General features: G+C 48.6%; 1 protein-coding gene across 3 annotated transcripts; it reads right to left on the reverse strand.

Annotated features, from left to right (window-relative positions):
• Positions 1–994: 994 nt before the first annotated feature.
• On the reverse strand, positions 995–18,996 carry PIDD1 (p53-induced death domain protein 1). 3 transcript variants are annotated; one of them, XM_064425117.1, is made up of 16 exons: positions 18,294–18,996; positions 15,030–15,400; positions 12,907–13,320; positions 12,056–12,259; positions 11,145–11,199; positions 10,763–10,964; positions 10,004–10,132; positions 9,525–9,704; positions 8,804–8,951; positions 7,669–7,804; positions 7,288–7,438; positions 5,873–5,996; positions 5,406–5,524; positions 4,882–4,989; positions 3,721–3,926; positions 995–3,001 (listed from the first exon to the last, which is right to left on the reverse strand). In XM_064425117.1, the coding sequence occupies exons 2-16, from the start codon at positions 15,301–15,303 to the stop codon at positions 2,764–2,766; spliced, it is 2,688 nt and encodes an 895-aa protein (XP_064281187.1). In that variant the 5' UTR covers positions 15,304–15,400; positions 18,294–18,996; the 3' UTR covers positions 995–2,763. The 3 variants fall into 3 exon arrangements, with proteins under 3 accessions (XP_064281187.1, XP_064281185.1, XP_064281186.1); XM_064425115.1 differs by having other exon boundaries at positions 18,283–18,996; XM_064425116.1 differs by lacking the exon at positions 18,294–18,996 and adding an exon at positions 17,656–17,787.
• Between the last annotated feature and the right edge of the window lie 61 nt (positions 18,997–19,057).

A 19,057-nucleotide genomic window follows, 5' to 3' on the forward strand; every position in this document is an offset into this window, starting at 1 on the left:
CTTATCAGCCACAGCAGTTATAGGCTTATGAAAGACTTACTATGCCTCAAAGAGATTATTGATAAAGATAACCCACCTCAAAATAATGTTTTCCATTGACTCCCTTCCAGCTCAAATATTTGCTGCCAAGTCAGCTGAGGAAAGAGGAGTTGAACAGTTGCTCTGATTTCCCGACAGCACCTCGGTGTCCTCAGCTGGGTGCCTGCTTTGGTGTCACTCCAAGGAGAAAGCCAGATGCATGCAAGGAGGCCCAACCCAGCAGCTATGGCTCAGCAGGAAAGACTGGAGATAACAATTCTTTTCTGGGGTACAATACTTACCTTTCCTTAAGTTATCAGCCCAAATCCTGAAGAGCTGTTCTACTGATGGAACTGTCTAGGGATGGTATCTGCTGTGGCCTGGCCTGGCTGCAGCCCACTACCAGAGTAACCTGAACACTTGGCACCAACCTTCCTCTCTCTTGGCACCAAGCTGTTTTCCCAAAGAGCTGCAGCTCTGCTGATGCCTGGATGAGTCCCCCACAGTCCAGCCTACCTATCCTTTATTCCAGCATTGCCTAACTCAGCTCTGGTCTGACTGTCACAAATGGAAAGCTAAGTGCAGCCAAGCTTCATCCTGTTGTAGCTGTGGATGCTGCCTTGTGCTCCCTGTAGACTTCCCCCGCACCTACACCGGAGGACAGGCTTACCCTACACACTGTCCCTTCCAGATTAGCCTTGTTGCTCTCTAGATCTGCTCCACTTGAGCCTCAGCTCATTTCCTGAATGTTTTGTTTCCTGGTTTAGCCCCACTGCAGCAAAGCCACCCTCCAGGGACACCATTAACTGAGCTGCACTCTGTCCTGTGCTTTGCAACCAGCAGTATCCAAACAGGAGCTCTTCTCCCATTTCTGCACAGCACAGCCAGGCTCACCTGTGTTCTCCTGACAGCAGGTTTAAGGGGACCAGTTTCCATCTCACTCAAGGTATTTATGGAATAGCAGACCATGCTGTGAAACAGTTAAGTGCTGACTTTATTCCCAGTGAGAGCAATATGCTCAAATGCATCTCTCCAAAACTGGAGGAAAGAACAAATACCTTGTTGGTATCCATGAAAATTACAAACAATAACATATGACACAGAATACAAGAGAAAATGTACATTCAACAGAGCACTGCTGACTTGAACCCAGCATGTGACTTGGGGCAGCACAACCTAAGAAACCAGATCTGTAGATGTCCCTAGGCCCAAAGTGACAGCTCAAATCTGCAAGTCCTTGTCCAGTGCTCTGGACTGGACAGTAAGCACTCTGTAGCCTGAGATGCTGGAACAGCCTTAAATTAGAGAAAAAGCAGAACGATTTTATGCCTCTCTTTCAGTAATACTGATGGCAGGTCTGAAGCAGCATCAGGGAAGCCACCGATGATTCTTCAGGAGGGGAAGAAAACACCAGCATTTATCCAACCTGCAACTGCACGCTGACTTTGCACGTGCAACCTGACATTTCTAAACACACTTTTGTTTTTTTCAGACTAACAACAGCCCTTTAAGTAATGTTTAGAGAGTTATGCTGAATTCAAAACTGTCTTGAAAGACTTGAATTTACTTAAATGACAGTAGTCTTTCAAAAAGCTTGCACTGTCATTAGTGGGTCATTAACTGAGGGCCATTATGAGATGGGGAACAGGAAGAGAAAGGCACCTCAGTAATAAATCATTGAGCAGCTAAAAAGCAGCAAATGCCTCCAGCCTTATACATGATATTCAGGCTGAAAAACTGGGAAGTTAGCTCAGCATGGTTCATGCCAAACACACAACAGTGCCTTATTTCAAGCTGGTCAGACCAGTTTTTAAAATGCAAATTAAAGTCATGCTTTTCACCAAACTTCAGAGGGGTCACACCTTCACCACTACACAGTCACATTTCACTGGGAAGATGTGAGGACTACCCCTTGGAAACTGCAAGGAAAATTTTGATTGCACTTAAATTAGAGTCTGTTTCAGAACAGGTCATGGTTTTTTACTTTTTTTTTTTTTGTATAAAATAAAACTGGAACTTTGTCAAAGATCAGCAGTATGTAGGTGTTGTCTAAAAAAGGTGCTTGCAGGTGCAGCAGGCTATTTGTTTCATGATAGCTTCTGGAGCAAAACAAACAAAAAAAATTTCTCTAGAAATCATTTTCTTCTTTCTTCCCCACAAATACTTAGGTTTTGTTTGGACTTAAGGGAACTGAAAGAGATTTGGAAAAAAATAGAAACCATTTTCATGGGGAATACAGTTCACACTTTCATGCAAGCAGAACACATCATTGACAGAAATGGCTGAACAGTCCCCACCACATCACAGGCCTTCATAACATGATGCACCTCCACTCTCCTATCAAGCACTGGAGCACAAATGGACCCAAATGCTCACACCCAGTGTTTCCAGCAGTGCTTCCAGTTTCAGGAATAAGTTATAAATAAATACATGTAACATGAGTATTAACTCATCAAACACTACTTAAGCCACTACTCAGCTGACAGACAGATACTCCAGTCTCTAAATTTCTCCACATTTCTGAAAGCTAAAGCTGAAGGTCACAAAGTGGAAGTAGAAAAAAGGTTCCTAAATGCACTCTAAACTGCCTGGGATTGGCAGAAGTGCCCTGTGAGTACAGACCCGAGAGAATCAATGCCCAGCTCCTCAGGAAGAGCCTGGCCCTTGAGGAGGGAGCAGCCCCCAGGTACTGTCACTGGGTACACAGAGGGGTGCCACACAAACCCCATTTTTCTCTGCCAGGTGCTACATCATAGCTATTGCAGAGTCCTCAGTGCTGCTCTCCTGCTCCAGGCCCAGCCGGCGGATGGACTCGCTGTATTTCTGCCGGCCCAGCTCAATGATGGCTTCGACCTCATCAGCGATGTCCTGGCGGCCACTCTCCTTCATGGCTGTGATCAGCTTGCTCACACAGTCAGGATCCTCTGAGTTCTGCTGAGCCCACGAGAAAAGCATGTCCAGGATCTGCTTATTGAGGTCCTCTCTGAAGAAAGGAGGAAAGACAGAAGTTACCGCCATGTTCTCCTGAGCAGCAAACCAAAGAGACCTTACCTAAGTCCCAGCCATGGCCAGAGCCTTAAGAAGCAATCCAGACACACACAGCACCCAGTGGGCCTGCCTTTTTCCTACCCAGCATACAGGAGTTGCAGTTCCTGCATGAATGTTTCTCTATAAAATATTTTCCTTACAGAAGTATCAAATTAAGGCATTCTGCTTTTGAATATAATTTCCTCACAGGAACATTAGTTTGATTATAACAAGTCTAATTCTCTCCTACTGCTTTGGCTTTTCAGTCAGACTGCATGTCCCGTGATGTACCACAAGCTCTTTTTGAATAACAATGATACTCACAATTAAAGCCATAGATCATTTCTCTTTGTAAGAGATGGAGTCTGGCCAGGAATCTGATCACAGAACAAAACAGGAATGCAACTCAGCTGAACTACAAAGCTCATCAGGTTTGTTATTTCCCAATTTTGTTTTTCAAACAAAAAAGCTTTATTTTATAATGGCAAGAGAACATAATCAGTTTCCCTTTATAAAAGGTATTCTTTTCAGAAGAACCATTAGTCAACCCATCTTTAATCCAATAAAGCAATTACAGTGGAAGAACTTTCAACCAGCCAAGCACTGATTTACACTGCAGATAGATGGACAGACATATATAATGCATCACTGTTGATTACTGTGTCCTGTTCTCACCTGTTATTGTATCCTATGCGCTCAATCTGCTGGTAGGTCAGGCCCAGGTTGAGGCCGATGCTCTGCCAGTCAGCTCCCACACGCCTAGCAATGCTCAGCAGGTTTGCCTGTGTCAGGTACCCAGTCTCAGCATTGCCCAGGTTCAGGGGAGGGAAGGAGAAGCCATACAGGGGACCAGGGGTCTCATCCCACCGGGGTTTCAGTTGCTGTGACACAAAGAAGAGAGAGAAAGAACAGTCTTTTTCGTAGAGGAGAGTGTTTGGCCACTCCATCTCCACAGTGAAATCTTTCTTCTACTGGGGAAAAAGGAAGTACTTGGGGGTTCTTACTTGCTTGTAAGAAGCAAGGAGGACTTACACTGGCAGTGTACTTACACTTACAATGCTCACTGCCTCAGGAACATATCAAATTGTAATGCCCACAGTCATAACTCACATCAGAAATTTCCTCTCCTGCATTTACAGAGCAGTTTAAAATAAGCCACATCCCTGAAGCATATGTGCCTCAGCAGTAAGAGAGCACTTAGTGTAGGTTTGTAGTTGAGGTTGCATGTGTCAGAAAGGGATCATGTGAGATCATCACACGTGATCGGAAGGGAAGTATTCAGCCTACCAAGGTATTTATTGTTTTAGACTTCTCAAATGTCACTTAAATTCCCTAAGCAAAAGTTGCATTTCTCACTGTAACCTACAGCCCAACCGTTACAGCTCACAACGGAATACCTACACTCAATGGCTGTGTTCAAATCCAGCAAAACTACGCCATCCTATTCCTTTTTTTTTCCTGCTGCATGAGCTGTGCGACTACGAAATTTATAAACAAAACAGACCCTTCCCTTAATTACAGCAAGCTTTCTTGCGTACTACATTCTCATTTATTCAAAGGATCTACCCTCTCTGACTCTCTGACCACCCACCCAACAAGCCTATGCTTGACAGGCAAGATGAGCAGGAGAGATGGAAACCACTCCCAGCTCTTCATGTTCTTGTTTCAGAAGAGCTCGCTCACAGGGAGTGCAAAATCTCCACCATGACACTGCTGGGCAGCTATTTCTTGTGATTATTCATTGCATGCCTTCTCATGGAGGAAACAAAATTAGCTGAGCAGGAATGCCATGCTCTTACCCCAGCTAGATTAATTTTTCTGTAGGAGACAACTCACAGGCAGTTTGATGGGCAGAGTAGCAAGCCAGAGGGAGTCTGGACCTTTTCTCCTCCTGCTGGCATCTTCAGGGATGCTGTCTGGAACTGCCCCGCGGTAGAAAGAGACCTTTGCAAAGAGAAAGATTGCAGTGAGACCCTGATTCAAGCACAGTGGCTCAGCTTACTGGCACCATGTCTTTTCCATCTGGGAAAGAATGAATTCAGCATTCTCATCTATCCTCAGCCCACAAATATGACCTCTCAATTATGTGTTACTGGGAGAAGCACTGAGGTTCTGCCATAAAGGCTGGACTTTCTGCCAGCACCCCAAAAATTAATGGCAGGAATGTAAGTCAGACAGTTAAGTGATGAGTGATCCTTCGAGATTACGTCTTGATTATTCAGAGTTTAGTCAGTGAAATGCAAAGCCAGAGAAAGAGGGTAGGAAAAGAGTCATGCCCAGCACTCAGAGATTATTATAATGAGTACTGTAAAAGCAATGATGAAGGAGGAAACAAAAAGTCAGTGTAACTGGTTGTTCACCTGGCCTTTTACAGCTTGGCCTTTTCTGTCCACAGGGGAGGTTACATAGATTTCCTTCATGTTCTTCAAGTGGGAGTAAAAAATAAATGAGAGACGTCCATCCACACAGTCAGGGCGATCTGTGCAAAGAAGCAGGAAGCATTCAATTTATGGAGAAAAGTGTGCAGAAGCCGATCAGTCATAAGAATAAACCCACCTGGCTATTGCCCTCTGCAGGTTTAAAAGAGCATGAGAAGAAATTAAAGTCTGCAAACAGCACTTCCATAAGGAAAAGTGGATAGAAAAGTTACGTGACCAAAGAATGTGACAAGTTCAATGTCCAGGGACTGGCTGCTGTGAGTAGTGGAAGAGCTGGAGACAGAGAGGGATGCCATGGAGGAGTACAACCCACAGCAGAAACATGTCTAGGGCCAGAGCAGGACAAGAGAGAGGGAGGCAGGAGCAGAACAAGCCCAGTACTGCCATACCCATATCAATGCTGATGCCTCGCTCAAAAGCTGCAAAAAATTGCTCTCCCTCAAACATCTCCACCATGTCGGATGGCTCAGGTCCTCGATAGCGGTCCTGCAGCTTCTTCAGCACCGGGTCAACCTGACAAGGACATCAGTGTTTGGTCAGAAACACATCTGTCCCCCAACCCATGTTTCTATACCCATGATGCTCCTCTCACCTTCACTAGGGAAGACTAATTTACATGAAAAGGATGTAAACAAATTAACAAAGTCCATTAAAAAGGCATTTCAGCACTGTCTCTGTCTTTTTAACAGGTCTTTTTAACTTCAAAGACAAGGAGGGATTTACTTGCAACCAAATCCCACTAACTATTCAAATACATTTTCTCTGCAAAAAGACACCTGCTACAATAGCACACAGCTGAGGACACCAGAAAGCTTTGTACCCTGTGATCACTGTGGCAGTGCAAGACTCAGGTTAGATTCTTCTGTTTGTAACAATAAACCTCTCTCACTCCATGACTATTCCCAGCAGGACTACAGACACACCCAAACAACCATCTCAGAGTGTCATTGATGCCTCATCTGGAGACAGTTTTAGCTCAGAACCCAATATAAAAAATCCTTGCAGATGTTTGTGTCCACAGGTCACTTTAATACAGGAGCACAGGTAAAGAGAAGGAGCAACCAGAGCAGAGAATTATGCAGAGCTGGATATGCAGCCCAGTAGTGGCAGTTGGATAAAATGACCCTCACCTCACCAAGGTGCACTGCCTGCCAAGGGACACGTTCTCCACAGCTGCACACTCATGCTCACACTAATCTGAAACAACACTGCTGAGGGCTGATACCCCCAGGAAGAGGCAGCAGAAGAGAATGTGTGAGCACTTCCCTTCTCCTTCCTGACAAAGTCAGCCAGATTAGCTCACACTCATCCCATAAACTAACCTGATGTTGCATTAAAGCAGTCTAAGGAGTGCTCATATGTTCTGTTCCAGGCTTGAACTGAGACAGCAAGGAGCATAAGGAAAATTACCATTTCTAACTACTCCAGCTGAAAACAAAGCAGTGCTGCTGCCCACACCACTAGCCCATGTCAGACAAGTGACATGTAAACTTTGACTTAAATTTAAGCCAACATGTTTTACCTCATGTCTGCTGGATGATAATAGCATGTACATGGCCACTAACTGTGGTTCACCTGATTTTAACAGCCCAGTCCTCAGGGTTTGCAGGGGAGGAAATCAGTGCATGGCATTTACCACTTCATAGAACGAGTTGTATTCTTCCTTCAGCTCCCTGTGAGTCAGTATCACACCACCAACAGTGTGGTGACAGTGCTGGTCACCGTTTGGTGCACTGCTGCCTTTACATCCTACAAAGGGAAGCCTGGGAAGCTCAGGAGCAAGGCAGTGCAACCCAGACCAGACCTTGTGCTTGGGGACACACTGTAGCAGGACTTGCTCGGGGTCCCTCTTCCTCTGCAGTGCAATGAAGTTCACCTGGTACAGACGCAGCCGCTCATAGACCTTCTTGGCAATGCCTCCAATGTAGGTCTTGGTGGTGTACCACAGCCAGTACCTGGAGACAAGGAATTAAAAACAAATGAGGGACCCCACCCACAGAAAGGTGCCAGTGTCACACCCACACAACTGGAAAGAATGACAGGTAGAGACAAAGTGCTACACTGGGCCTGACTTGGAAAAGGAAAAGGGAACAGATAGAGTTAATGTCATGGCCTCTGCTCAGAGTGTTGGAAAAGCAGGCAGAGGAACATCCCATCTTTTCCTCAGGACTAATCTTGCACTTACCAGGAGAAGTGAGTGACTTCAAACACTGCATAAAGATGGGTGAATTCCAGCACCACCTCACTGGTGATGTCATTCCAGGTTTGGCCCTCCAGGTCACCATGGAGAATATGCAGCCTTGACCGATCCAAATTCAGCCCTAAAGACAACAATGGTCACGAGATGCTATATGCAGCAGAAACCTTTATTCATGGCTTTACAAACCCAGCCACAGGTTTGGATGATTTACTTTTTAAAGCCACCAAATAAGGGTTCACAGCCTTCTCTTCAGCATCCAGAACTGAACTTTGGTCAAAGAGCAACAATAAAAGGACCAGGCTATCCCATTGCTTTTGGGATATTCTGGCAAAATATGCAGAGTTAAAATGATAGTGTGCTCATTCCCACCAACAGATTAATCAGACAATTCGCATCACTAAAATCTAGGGTTGTTAATTAAATTCTATCTCTTTCTAATGTACATCTCACAGACTTTTCAATCCTGATGCACATCAGGCATACAAATACCAGGCAGTGTTATAATGAAGGCCATGTATTTCTTTACAAGAAAACTAGGAGAGGTCAAAGAAAATGGGAGTAAGGACACGCAGGGTACTCAGCAAACAGAGGAATCCTTGGCATGACTGAGGCTGTTTTTAGCAGTTTTCAGAGTGGGATGTGGCTCAGCATACAATCATATATTTCTAAATACAGTGGCTCAGCACCTGATTCATATGCAAGGAAAAGAGAAGGCAGACCCCTGGAGGCAGCATGTTCATTTCTTGCTTCAAGCTATTCCCAGTCATGAATCAAAGCTCTTTTGCAATGCATCTCCTCAGTGGGCAGGAGTGCCTCTCCAATCCACCACAGTAAAACCAGCAGTTAAAATACACATGTGGTTTGGCAGAGAAATCCTTTTGCCAAGACCATTTTCCCAGCTTGTCTGGTCTGTGAAGCCCAGCCCTGATCTGATGGACCTGAACTACCTTCAGCTCCCACCTCTCTGCACTCCCACAGAGTCAGTGGACACACCTTGCTGTTCCTGCAGGAAAAGCAGCAAGCTTTATTAACAACAGGAGAGGCAGATACAATTCTCTCTTGCCATTTGTGGTTTTCCAAATATGGCATTTCTCTTTGTCAATTTTGGGAATAAACTGACCTGTGACCCCGGGTGGAAGAGGTAGCTGAATTCTCACTGGCTTGAGAAAATCCACTGTGGAGTCCTGGGAGAGGTAGAGCAGGGGACTGGCTCTGCACTCTGCATGGGCTGTGATTTCCTGTATCTCTTCTGCAGAGACTGGCAGCACCTGGATGTGGCAGACAGCACAGTGAGCAGAGCAGTCAGGCACCAAATTCCCACACTGCTCACTCAGGTCCTCCAGCACCCAGCAGGCAAATGCTGCTCTTGCTGCAGGGCCCATTGAGAAATAAAGCACAGTGAACTTCAGCTGAAGTCTGGCAACCTGTCGGGCTAGGATGGACTTAAAGTATTACAAGAGCATCTAGCAGCTCTACAATTAATTTTAGAACAATTAATTTTAGTGGGGTGATTTTAGAATTAGATCCACATTAGATTCTCCCACCAACCCCAATTCTCACTGAGCTGTTTGTTAGGGTCAGTTTTGCAAGGGAAAAAGAGGCAAAATCTTTTTGTGTTCCCTTCATAGCAGCTACCCACTGGTCTGCTGGTCTCCCACACAGGGCAGCACAGAGCATGGCCCATGTTGCAGGGAAGTGAAGAGAAAAGGTGATCTGAGATGGGTCAGCCCATGAAGCAACCTCATCTAGACATGAATTACCCTAGGGCAGACATCTCTGCTCGGTTCTGTACTGAACAAGAGAAAACAGCTGCACCAGAGCTCACCAAAAAGCATGCATACCTGCAGCTTGACACTACGAGGCTCTTTGGTGACTCCTGGAGGAAAGATCACTTTGATGTTTGGATCCACACTGGAAAAGAGCAATGTCCCCTCTGCTGGCACTTTGCACTCATTTTGGACAAGTCGAGACACAACAAGGAACCAAGAGAAGTGGAGGACACAACAGTGGGCCACACACTTCTGTGACAGAGGACAAAGAAGAAAACATATAGGCATATAACTTAATACAATAAAGGCAGGAAAATGAGTACCAGCCAAGCAGAAGAAAGTACTAAATCAGGGATGAAACATGGCAGGATGCAACTCATCAACTTCAGGAGACACACCTCCATGAGAGAGGAAACCTGAAGCTGAAATCCAGTACATTTCATAGCAGCTGGTCAAAACACAGCTCATGAGTTGTTTCAAATAGGTTCACTCTTGGCTGGACAGAACCAAAGAGGGGAACAGGAGCAAACTGGTAATTTCAATCTGCTCACCTTTGATTTTCTCTTCTGCTTCACTCTCGTTTTCAGATCATTCCAGCTCTGCCCACTGAAGGTCCGAACAACCACCTCATGCTGGTGAGGGGTTTGAGGTGAGATATATGGCATCCAGATCTGCACCTCCTGGCAAAAAAGCATTCCTGTGAGACACCACCTGAAAGGATAAAACCAAGGCCAGCTCTGCTCTGTGGCATCCTATGGAGACAAGGGAGTGCAGAGCATGGCCTGTATGCAGGGAATGAAAGAACCTGCTCCGCCCTGCAGTCTCTGGAGAGGTGACAGAAAATGTCAGGTCAACAGCTTCTGAGCAGAAAGGGCAAAGCAACTTTGGCAGTGAGCTGCTGTCAGCCATGATGGGGCTGGTAGGTGGTGTGACTACTCCCCAGCTTGAATACAAACCACACAATCAGACTTTTAGAGAAGGATGCAAACTGTTCTCCTTTCAGGCTAAGGCCAGATGCTGGACTTATCCTCTGGTAGAACAGGGGGGTTGTGAGTGAGAAAGGTTCTAGCTCGGATCAATCAGGAGCAGTGGGGAAGGCAAAGGTGCCAGATCAGCACAGTACCAGAGAGGTTGGCTATGTCCTTTCTGATTCTCTGCAGCAGGGCTCTTTGAGAGGCAGTTCTGCAGCTACTTAAAAGCACCAGGGACGGGAGTAACTGTCTCACAGGTCCCAAGAGGCACTCTGAGAAGACTCTACTGACCTACTGCAAAGGCAGATTCATCAGGAGGTGACCTGGGTGTATCCTCACCTGCTGGAACTGGACCCCATGAGGCTGCAGCTCCAGGACTCTACTCAGCAGGACATCGTGGTGTCTCAGCTTTACCCACTGTGGATCCGGAGTGAGGGATCGGAAGTGGATTTGCAGAGGAGCAGAGGCAGCCCCCGGCGGAAAGTAGAAATGGATGCCACAGGCCAGGGCCACTCTGCAGCCTTCAGAGGTGACAGTAAAGCTTCCAGAAGACATGCATGAATTTATGACATTGTACAGTGACTTCAGCCCTCCAAAAATCAACAGAAGAATCTCATACTTGTGTTTCACTGGCCTACCAATGCTATAGGCTCCTATACATTCCTGCAATACCCACCATGCATCTTGTCTGTAATGTAAGTTCTTAATAACAGAGGCTTACCTGCCCTCTCCTGATGCAAGGAAGATTCTTTTCAGCCTTCTGGTACTGGATTTATCTGTGGCAATAAGAAGATTTGGGTAGGAGAAGGAGACAGAGGTTACTTAAACCAAGGTAGACAAAGAAAGGCTGAACAGTTTTGGCTTAATCCTAATCTGACAGAAGTCGCTAATGGAATCCTGGTCACACTGCAGTGGGCTGCAGAACACACTGCAGCAAGAGGATGGCATGTGGCCTCGAGGTCCCAGGACATACTGAAAATGCTAGCTCTCCCCTAGGAAAACTCAGAAGCAGAGGGAATTCAAAAATATTTCAGTTTACCTCTGCAGCCCTCAGGGCCACGTTTGATTGCCTGGGGCCACCCTGGGAATCAGTGTTTGCTCTTGTGAACATGAGCACCTCTGGGAAACCCTGCTCAGATTCCTGCTGATTTCATCACCTTCCTCTTGGACTAAGAGCTGCTCCTCTGCAGCCTGTGAACCTCAGAAAAGTAGGAGGTAACTGCACAGCAGAATGACCCCTTGCTGCTCTCTGAGGTTCCAGCATGAGCCACCACAGCCTTAGGGCCATGCAGCAAGTCCAGGAACTGGTGCTCACCTCTGCTAAAAAGGCTGGACCCCTTTAGGGACCTCTCCTGATCTGTTTCCTGTGAGTCCCATTTTCACTTCCACTGTGAAACCCTACCAAGAAAGCCCAATTCCAGGGAACACTGAGCCCTTCAGACCGGGATAGGCCTCATAAGAACATAACTAGAACTGTCTGTATCCTTACAACTTAATCATTATTCCAGAGAAATAAATGCTGATCTGATTCCCCCCTGCTTGTCTTCTCTAATCCAAACCCATCTACACCATGCTGGGCTGAGTGAGGGAACAGCTGGGCAGAACACACAGCAGCAGAAGCCTTGCAATTACCAGCCTGCGGGGATGGCTCCGTTTCTCCCAAGGGATTGCCTCGGACGTGCACGAACGGCAAGGCCTGGAGCTCAGCAGGGATGGCACGGAGGCAGTTGTTCTGCAGATCAAGTCTGGACAAGTTGGGCAGGCTGGCAAGAGAGGCAGGGACTGTCACCAGGAGATTGCTGTGGAGATGCAGGCGGCGCAGAGACTTCAAATTGGCTGCAGGTTGGAACAAGAAGTGACCCCCCATCCGTGCTGTTAATTGCATTGCATATCAGCTCAAACCCTCCCTCTCTCCTCAGCCCATGAAAACACACACATAATGAGAGAAAAGCACAAAAGCTTAACATCCCTTTAGCTCACAAAATAAAGAAGTGCAAGGAATTAGCTGAGAGGCAACACAGCCTCCTCTGTCCTTTCCTTTTCAGCTGCAAGTAACAGCATCAAAAACAACCTTGGTCACTAAGTAATACAGGACCCAGGAAGGTGGGCAGCAGGAGTCAGGGCCCAGTTCTGTGGACTGGTCCACACTGGACAGTGTGATTTCAATCCCAGATTCTCATCCCATCAAACCTCAGCTCTTCTGCTACCCAAAACCAGCCAGGCCAGATCCTCAGTCATTGTAAATTGTATTGAAATCTCAGCAGTGTCGCTGATTCACAGAAACAGAAAGTGTGGTCCAGAGAGCTGGTAATGCTCAAAGGCACTGACTGAACCAAGCATGATCCTTCTGGATACCCCTTCCATTTGGCTCCAATATAAAATGGTTTATGCTAACAACTCTAGGGATAGAGACCAAGGGTCTCAGAGGTTGTACCAAAAGCTTGGCAAGCCCATGTCCTTCTCTTCCTCAATAAAATACATACCTAGGGAGTCTGGGATGCTCAATAAGCGATTCCCAGAGAGATCCAGCTCTGTGCAGTTGTGCAGATTCCCAACTTCTTCAGGGAGAAATTCCAAAGCATTTTCTGAGATATCCAGATTCTGCAGCATTGACAACTCTCCAATGCTCTTAGGTAAGTCTTTCAGCTGATTTTTCATTGCAGAGAAGAAAGTCAGTTTGCTCAGACAGCCAAAGTCCTCAGGAAGTGTCACCAGGCTGTTGTGGCTCACCAGGAGCACACGGAGGCTGGGGAGATGGAGAATGCAGCTTGGCAAGGTGGAGAGTCTATTGAAGCTGAGATCCAGGTGGGTGAGGCACCTGAGGGTCCCAAAGTCTGGTGGCAAGCTTGTCAGGGAGCCATGCTGATAGGAGCCAAACTCATCCCTAGCATGGCCACCTGGGTGCAGGGAAATGGAAGAGGTCAGTACGCTACCAGGAGAGCCCACCAGCCTCATGTGAGACTCAGCACAGAGATCCACAAGACTGGGAGTTACTGATAGCAATGAGCAGCACTAATCACAAAGTACTCAGAGAGGTGAGTTTTCTGCTCCATGCCTCAGTTTCCTGATCAGTGAAAGTGAAGAGCTGTTATGAAATCAGGAGATGCCACAGTGAACCAGTATAGCTCTGCTAAACACATCTGGAGTGAAAGCTCAGAACGAGCCAGGCCACCCCACACATTTACCACACTTCAGCAGGGTGGCCCATACACCTCCAGGATCCCACCCTCCTTCCTCACTGCTTCCTCACTACCAGTGGTCAACACACAACACGTTATGGATCAAGGAAATAGTCCTTGTCCTTAAGGATTTATCCATGCTGCTGAGAAGCAAACAGCCCTGAGGACTGAAATCTGCCCTTGCAAGTCTGGAGGGCACACCTGAGGAAAGAGCAGTGAAAAAGTGGGAAGGAAAAGTAGGTAATTCAGTATTTTGTAGGGCAGACAGCACAAAGAGGGAAGAATGAAAGTTCCCTATCTCAGCTTCTGACTCTCCAATTAGAGGACTGCACCCCTGGAAAACAACTTGAGGAAACAAAAGAGAACTTCCAAACTTTTACACTTGTTCATTGTTTCATACTCCTTCTCTACTGTTTTCTATTTATAGCCATATACAGCAGAGGGCACCAAACATTTTTTTATGCTGCATAATGGTACAAAATGAGAACAACCAAACAGGCACATTGCACTTTGTACATAAGATTTTACTGAACTACTTTATTGCACTTCAGGATGTTCAGGGTGTGTGTGCATCTCACAAAACAAGACTGATAAAAGGTACTGCTGTTACTGCCACTTTACTAAAGGGGGGAAAGACAAATCAAATTATTCACATGAGAAATTTGTGACAGATATAGAAACAAATTTCAGACTTTTCAGTTTTCAGCTGGAACCCTGAATTCTGCCCCCAAACTCCCCTTTTGTTCTCATTTACTTTTAAAATTCTACCTTCCAAAGAGCAAATTATTCAGTCTGAAACAGAAACTATACAAATTGTACTGATAGCCTACCACAATAAATAGATGAGACAGTCAAAGAATGATCTAATATTTATAGCTCTAACAGTTATTACACTTTGCCAAATTACAAGCACGCCCTGTGTCCTACTTTAGATAAAATGTTGAACAGCCTCTTCTGGTCTGTCTTGAACTTTGCTAAACCTACAGCCACTGACAGTAAGAAAGGATTAAGCATGGATTCAGGCAGAAACAGAACAAAGACAGTTTATTATACTCTCAAAAATGAAATAGGGGCTGAACATTCACCAAAAGATTCAACACCTTTCAATCCCCCTCTTCTTGCGTAACTGCAAAAAAGCTCCTTCTTCTAGAGAATGGCTATAGAACATGGGGCAGCATCAACCCAACAAGACTCCAAAAACAGGAGTCCCCAGGCAGCTGTAAAAACAAAGGGAGGAAATAAGGAAATAAGCAGCTGTATCTTTTTGAAATCTGCATTCAGCTCTGAGCAAGGCTGAGCCAAAGCTGAGGTAAGGGGCACTGGAACAAAACACTTCCAAGGGCAGTTTGTCCTGCAGATGTGGAGAGAAGGATTAACAGAAAATCTGAGCCTAGAAAAGCTGGATGGTGATGGGCCCCGGAATTTACCTTTAAGCACCAGGGATCTCAGGTGCTTCAGATGAGGAAGGCTGCCCAGGGTGGTGTCAAGGAGGCAATCGTTGCTGCTGAGCCGGAGGAACTCAACCTGGACCAGCTCTCCCTGTTGCTCCTCGAACAGCTGGAGGAAACGGCTGCAGCCGTCAGGATAAACATCCAGGTTCAGTCTGTTGTCAGCAAGGCAGGAGCCAGCAAGGGCAGGAGCCCCCAGAGTCCCCTCCCCGCACTGATCCCTGAGCCCCAGCAGCTCTGCCATCTTCTGCATCTCATCCACAGGGTCCAGACATGCTCTGACTTGCCAGGCAGGCAGGCACTGGCAGCACCACAAGGCGGCTGGGACAAGGAGAGGAGGAAAGATGGCTCTGAAAAAGAACACAGGTGCACAATGAAGGCTCCTGCCCCAGTCCAGAGTGGCTACAAACAGTTCATAATCACAAGCAAGATGGTAGGAAAGATTACATGCATGTTACTGAAAGCTTTGGAGGCAAGGAGCAGAGAAATGCAGCATGACAGATGTCACAGAGCCTTCTCCTAGAGAAAACCTCTGAATTTTTCCAGCCAACATCTCAGCAGGGAATGGAGCAATTATGCGCCATGAGAATAAAGACCAATATTAACTTTAAAAGACATAAATGTAAATGCCTATGCCTAATGCAGATTTCAAGGTGCTTTAGTAGGAAGCTTTACAAGTAGAGAAGAAAACTGGGGCAGGGAGTGCTGAGCCAGAAGCAGAGCCCAGAGGTGACTAACAGACTGTGACAGGTCCTCATCGAACCCGGTTGTGAAACCCAGAGTCAATGGAATAAAAGCAAGTGGACAAAGGGCAGCAGAGAAAACGTGTCAGGGCCAGCAACAGGGTTAGAAAAGGCATGTTGGTGGTGCAGGAGCAACACCTCCTGAGCCTGGCAATTAAACTAGCTCATGGTGTGAGTATCAGGAGCTCTTTGTAAACCCTGCCATGAACTGAATTGGTAAATAGAAGTTTCCTTTGAGTGATGCAGAATTAGAACAAACTTGGCTCCAACATCCCAGGCCAGCAGGCCAGAAACAGGATAATGCCCCAGCACTACCCTGAGGAGCAGTGCTTTTACTGTTAGCCTGTGGGACATGACAGCACTGATGTTCCCAAGGCACAGTCTGGGGGAGGCGTCATCCCCTGAAAGGGCAGAAATGCCTCATCCTGAAAGGACAGAAATGTAAAGGCAAGAAGAAGAGGAAGCAGAGCCCAGAGGCAGCTTGCAAACTGTGCTGGGTCCTCGTGAACACGGTTTGTGAAACTGCGTGCCAATGGGATAAAAGTGAAACTACTGCTGTAGTATAAAGGTGAGCATTTCTTACAAAGACATTGTGCACAACATGTACACAGACCCCTTACAAACATGTGTAAGAAAAAAGCCCATCAGCTACAGCTTTGTAAAACTGGCAGTGGTGAAGGAGCCAGAGGGCAGCTCCAGAAGCCACAGAGGCAGCCTCGGAGCCAACAGACGCGGAGAGATGTGGTGCCACAGACATTCTGAACCACACACCTGCACATGGACACACTGCCCTGCACATGGACACACAGCCCTGCACATGGACACACTGCCCTGCACATGGACACACTGCCCTGCACATGGACACACACACAGCCCTGCACACGGACACACAGCCCTGCACATGGACACACAGCCCCACACATGGACACACACACAGCCCTGCACATGGACACACACACAGCCCTGCACAGGGATACAGAGTCCTTCACATGGACACACAGCCCTGCACACGGACACACAGCCCGGCACATGGACACAGAGCCCTGTACATGGACACAGAGCCCTATACATGGACACACACGCCTGCACATGGATGCACAACCCTGCACATGGACACACACACAACCCCGCACACGGACACACACAGCCCGCACACGGACACACAGCCCGCACACGGACACACACAGCCCGCACACGGACACACGGACACACACAGCCCGCACACGGACACACACAGCCCGCACACGGACACACACAGCCGGCACACGGACACACAGCCCGCACACGGACACACACAGCCCGCACACGGACACACGGACACACACAGCCCGCACACGGACACACACAGCCCGCACACGGACACACGGACACACACAGCCCGCACACGGACACACACAGCCCGCACACGGACACACAGCCCGCACACGGACACACGGACACACACAGCCCGCACACGGACACACGGACACACACAGCCCGCACACGGACACACAGCCCGCACACGGTCGCACACAGCCCGCACACGGACACACAGCCCGCACACGGACACACACAGCCCGCACACGGACACACACAGCCGGCACACGGACACACAGCCCGCACACGGACACACACAGCCCGCACACGGACACACGGACACACACAGCCCGCACACGGACACACACAGCCCGCACACGGACACACGGACACACACAGCCCGCACACGGACACACACAGCCCGCACACGGACACACACAGCCCGCACACGGTCGCACTCGGCAGCACGCTGTGCCCTGGCCCCGCTCCCCCAGGGCCGCTGCGCAGCCCCGCAGCAGCCGCCGCCGCGCCCCGTGCCCGGCCGAGCACGGCCCCGCGGGTCTCACCCCTCCGACCGGCCCCGGGCACCCGGCAGCCGGGGCTGGCTGGGCAGGGCTGGGCTCTGCCCGCCACTTCCTGAAAAGTTCTCGGGAGCTGAGCCGCGATCCGGGGCGGGACGGGACGGGGAGGTGCCAGAGGCAGCGGGACGCGGGCCGGGTGCTGTGGGGAACCGTGTCCCGGCGTCCTGCTGCCGCAGCAAGGGCACGAAAGGAGATTTTCCCGACACGGCCACGGCCCTGGCACCGCAGCCCGTCCCGGTTCGGCTCCCCTGGGCTCCAAGGGAGCGGGAGGCACGGGCAGCTCCGGGTGTTGTGCTTACTCCATCCAAATCCAGGGAGAGAAATGGAGCAGGGGGTGCTAGCCTAAGAGCGCGCAGGGCTGGGGCTGCCCTGAAAGGAGGTTTGTAGCCGGGTGGGGCTCAGCCTCTTCTCGCAAGCAGCAAGTGACAGGACAAGGAGGAAGTTTTTCACAGAAAGCGTGGTCAAATACTGGAATCATCTGCCCAGGGAGGTGGTGGAGTCACCATCCCTGGATGTGTTTAAAAAAAGACTGGACGTGGCACTTGATGCCATGATCTAGTTAAGGTGTTAGAACATGGGTTGGACTCAATGATCTTAAAGGTCTCTTCCAACCTAGAAAAAACCTGTGATTCTGTGATTCTGTGAGGGATGATCACTGCCCTAATCCTGCTGGCCGCTCCAAGACCATCGAGTTCCACCACCGACCGAACACCATGGTGACAACTAGACCAAAGCTAACTGGCATGTCCAGTTGTTCCCAGAACACCTCCAGGGACAACGGTTCCGCCACCTCCCTGGGAGCTTTTTCCAACGCCTGACCGCCCTTTCCATGAAGAAACGCACGGAGCCAGGCGCGGGCTTTCTGGGTTCATCACCCACTGCCCGTCTCTGCACGGATAGGAAACAAACGACTCTGAGGACTCTGTGTGGATCTGCCCCGCGTGCAGCCGGTGGCAGAAGCCAGCTCAAGGGACAAACGGAGGGGACTGCTGACCCTGCCAGGCCAGGGCAGGATTCCAGAGGGGACGGCAGTATGAAGCTGTGCCAGGACAGGCTTAGGTTGAACATCAGGAGTGATTTCTCCACAGAAAGGGCGCTCAGGTGTAGGAACAGGCTGCCCAGGGCTGGTGGTGCAGCCACCATTCCTGGAGGTGTCCAAGCAAGGACTGAATGTGGCACTCAGTGCCATGTTCTAGTTGACAGAGTGGTGTTCGGTCAGAGGCTGGACTCGATGGTCGCAGAGGTGTTTTCCAATCTCATTCGCTCTGTGACTCTGTGATTTGAGGAATCTCAAACATCCCAGCACGAAGGACCAGGCCGCACAGCCCACACAGCCCAGGCTCTGCGCATGCGCCACCGTCCGCGCTGGCGGCGGCCGCACCCGCGG

The sequence above is a fragment of the Passer domesticus genome, chromosome 6 (assembly GCF_036417665.1).
Source record: "Passer domesticus isolate bPasDom1 chromosome 6, bPasDom1.hap1, whole genome shotgun sequence".
NCBI classification, from domain to species: domain Eukaryota; kingdom Metazoa; phylum Chordata; class Aves; order Passeriformes; family Passeridae; genus Passer; species Passer domesticus.

What these genes read in the sequence shown, in the direction of transcription:
- PIDD1 (XM_064425117.1), bottom strand. Translation starts at nt 15,303, where the DNA reads ATGCAGAAGATGGCAGAGCTGCTGGGGCTCAGGGATCAGTGCGGGGAG. An exon ending in AGCAGAAGAGAAAATCAAAG is followed by an intron (nt 9,705 to 10,003) that starts GTGAGCAGATTG and finishes CCTCTGTCACAG; the next exon opens with AAGTGTGTGGCCCACTGTTG. An exon ending in AGTGTGTCCCCAAGCACAAG is followed by an intron (nt 5,997 to 7,287) that starts GTCTGGTCTGGG and finishes TGTCCTTGTCAG; the next exon opens with GTTGACCCGGTGCTGAAGAA.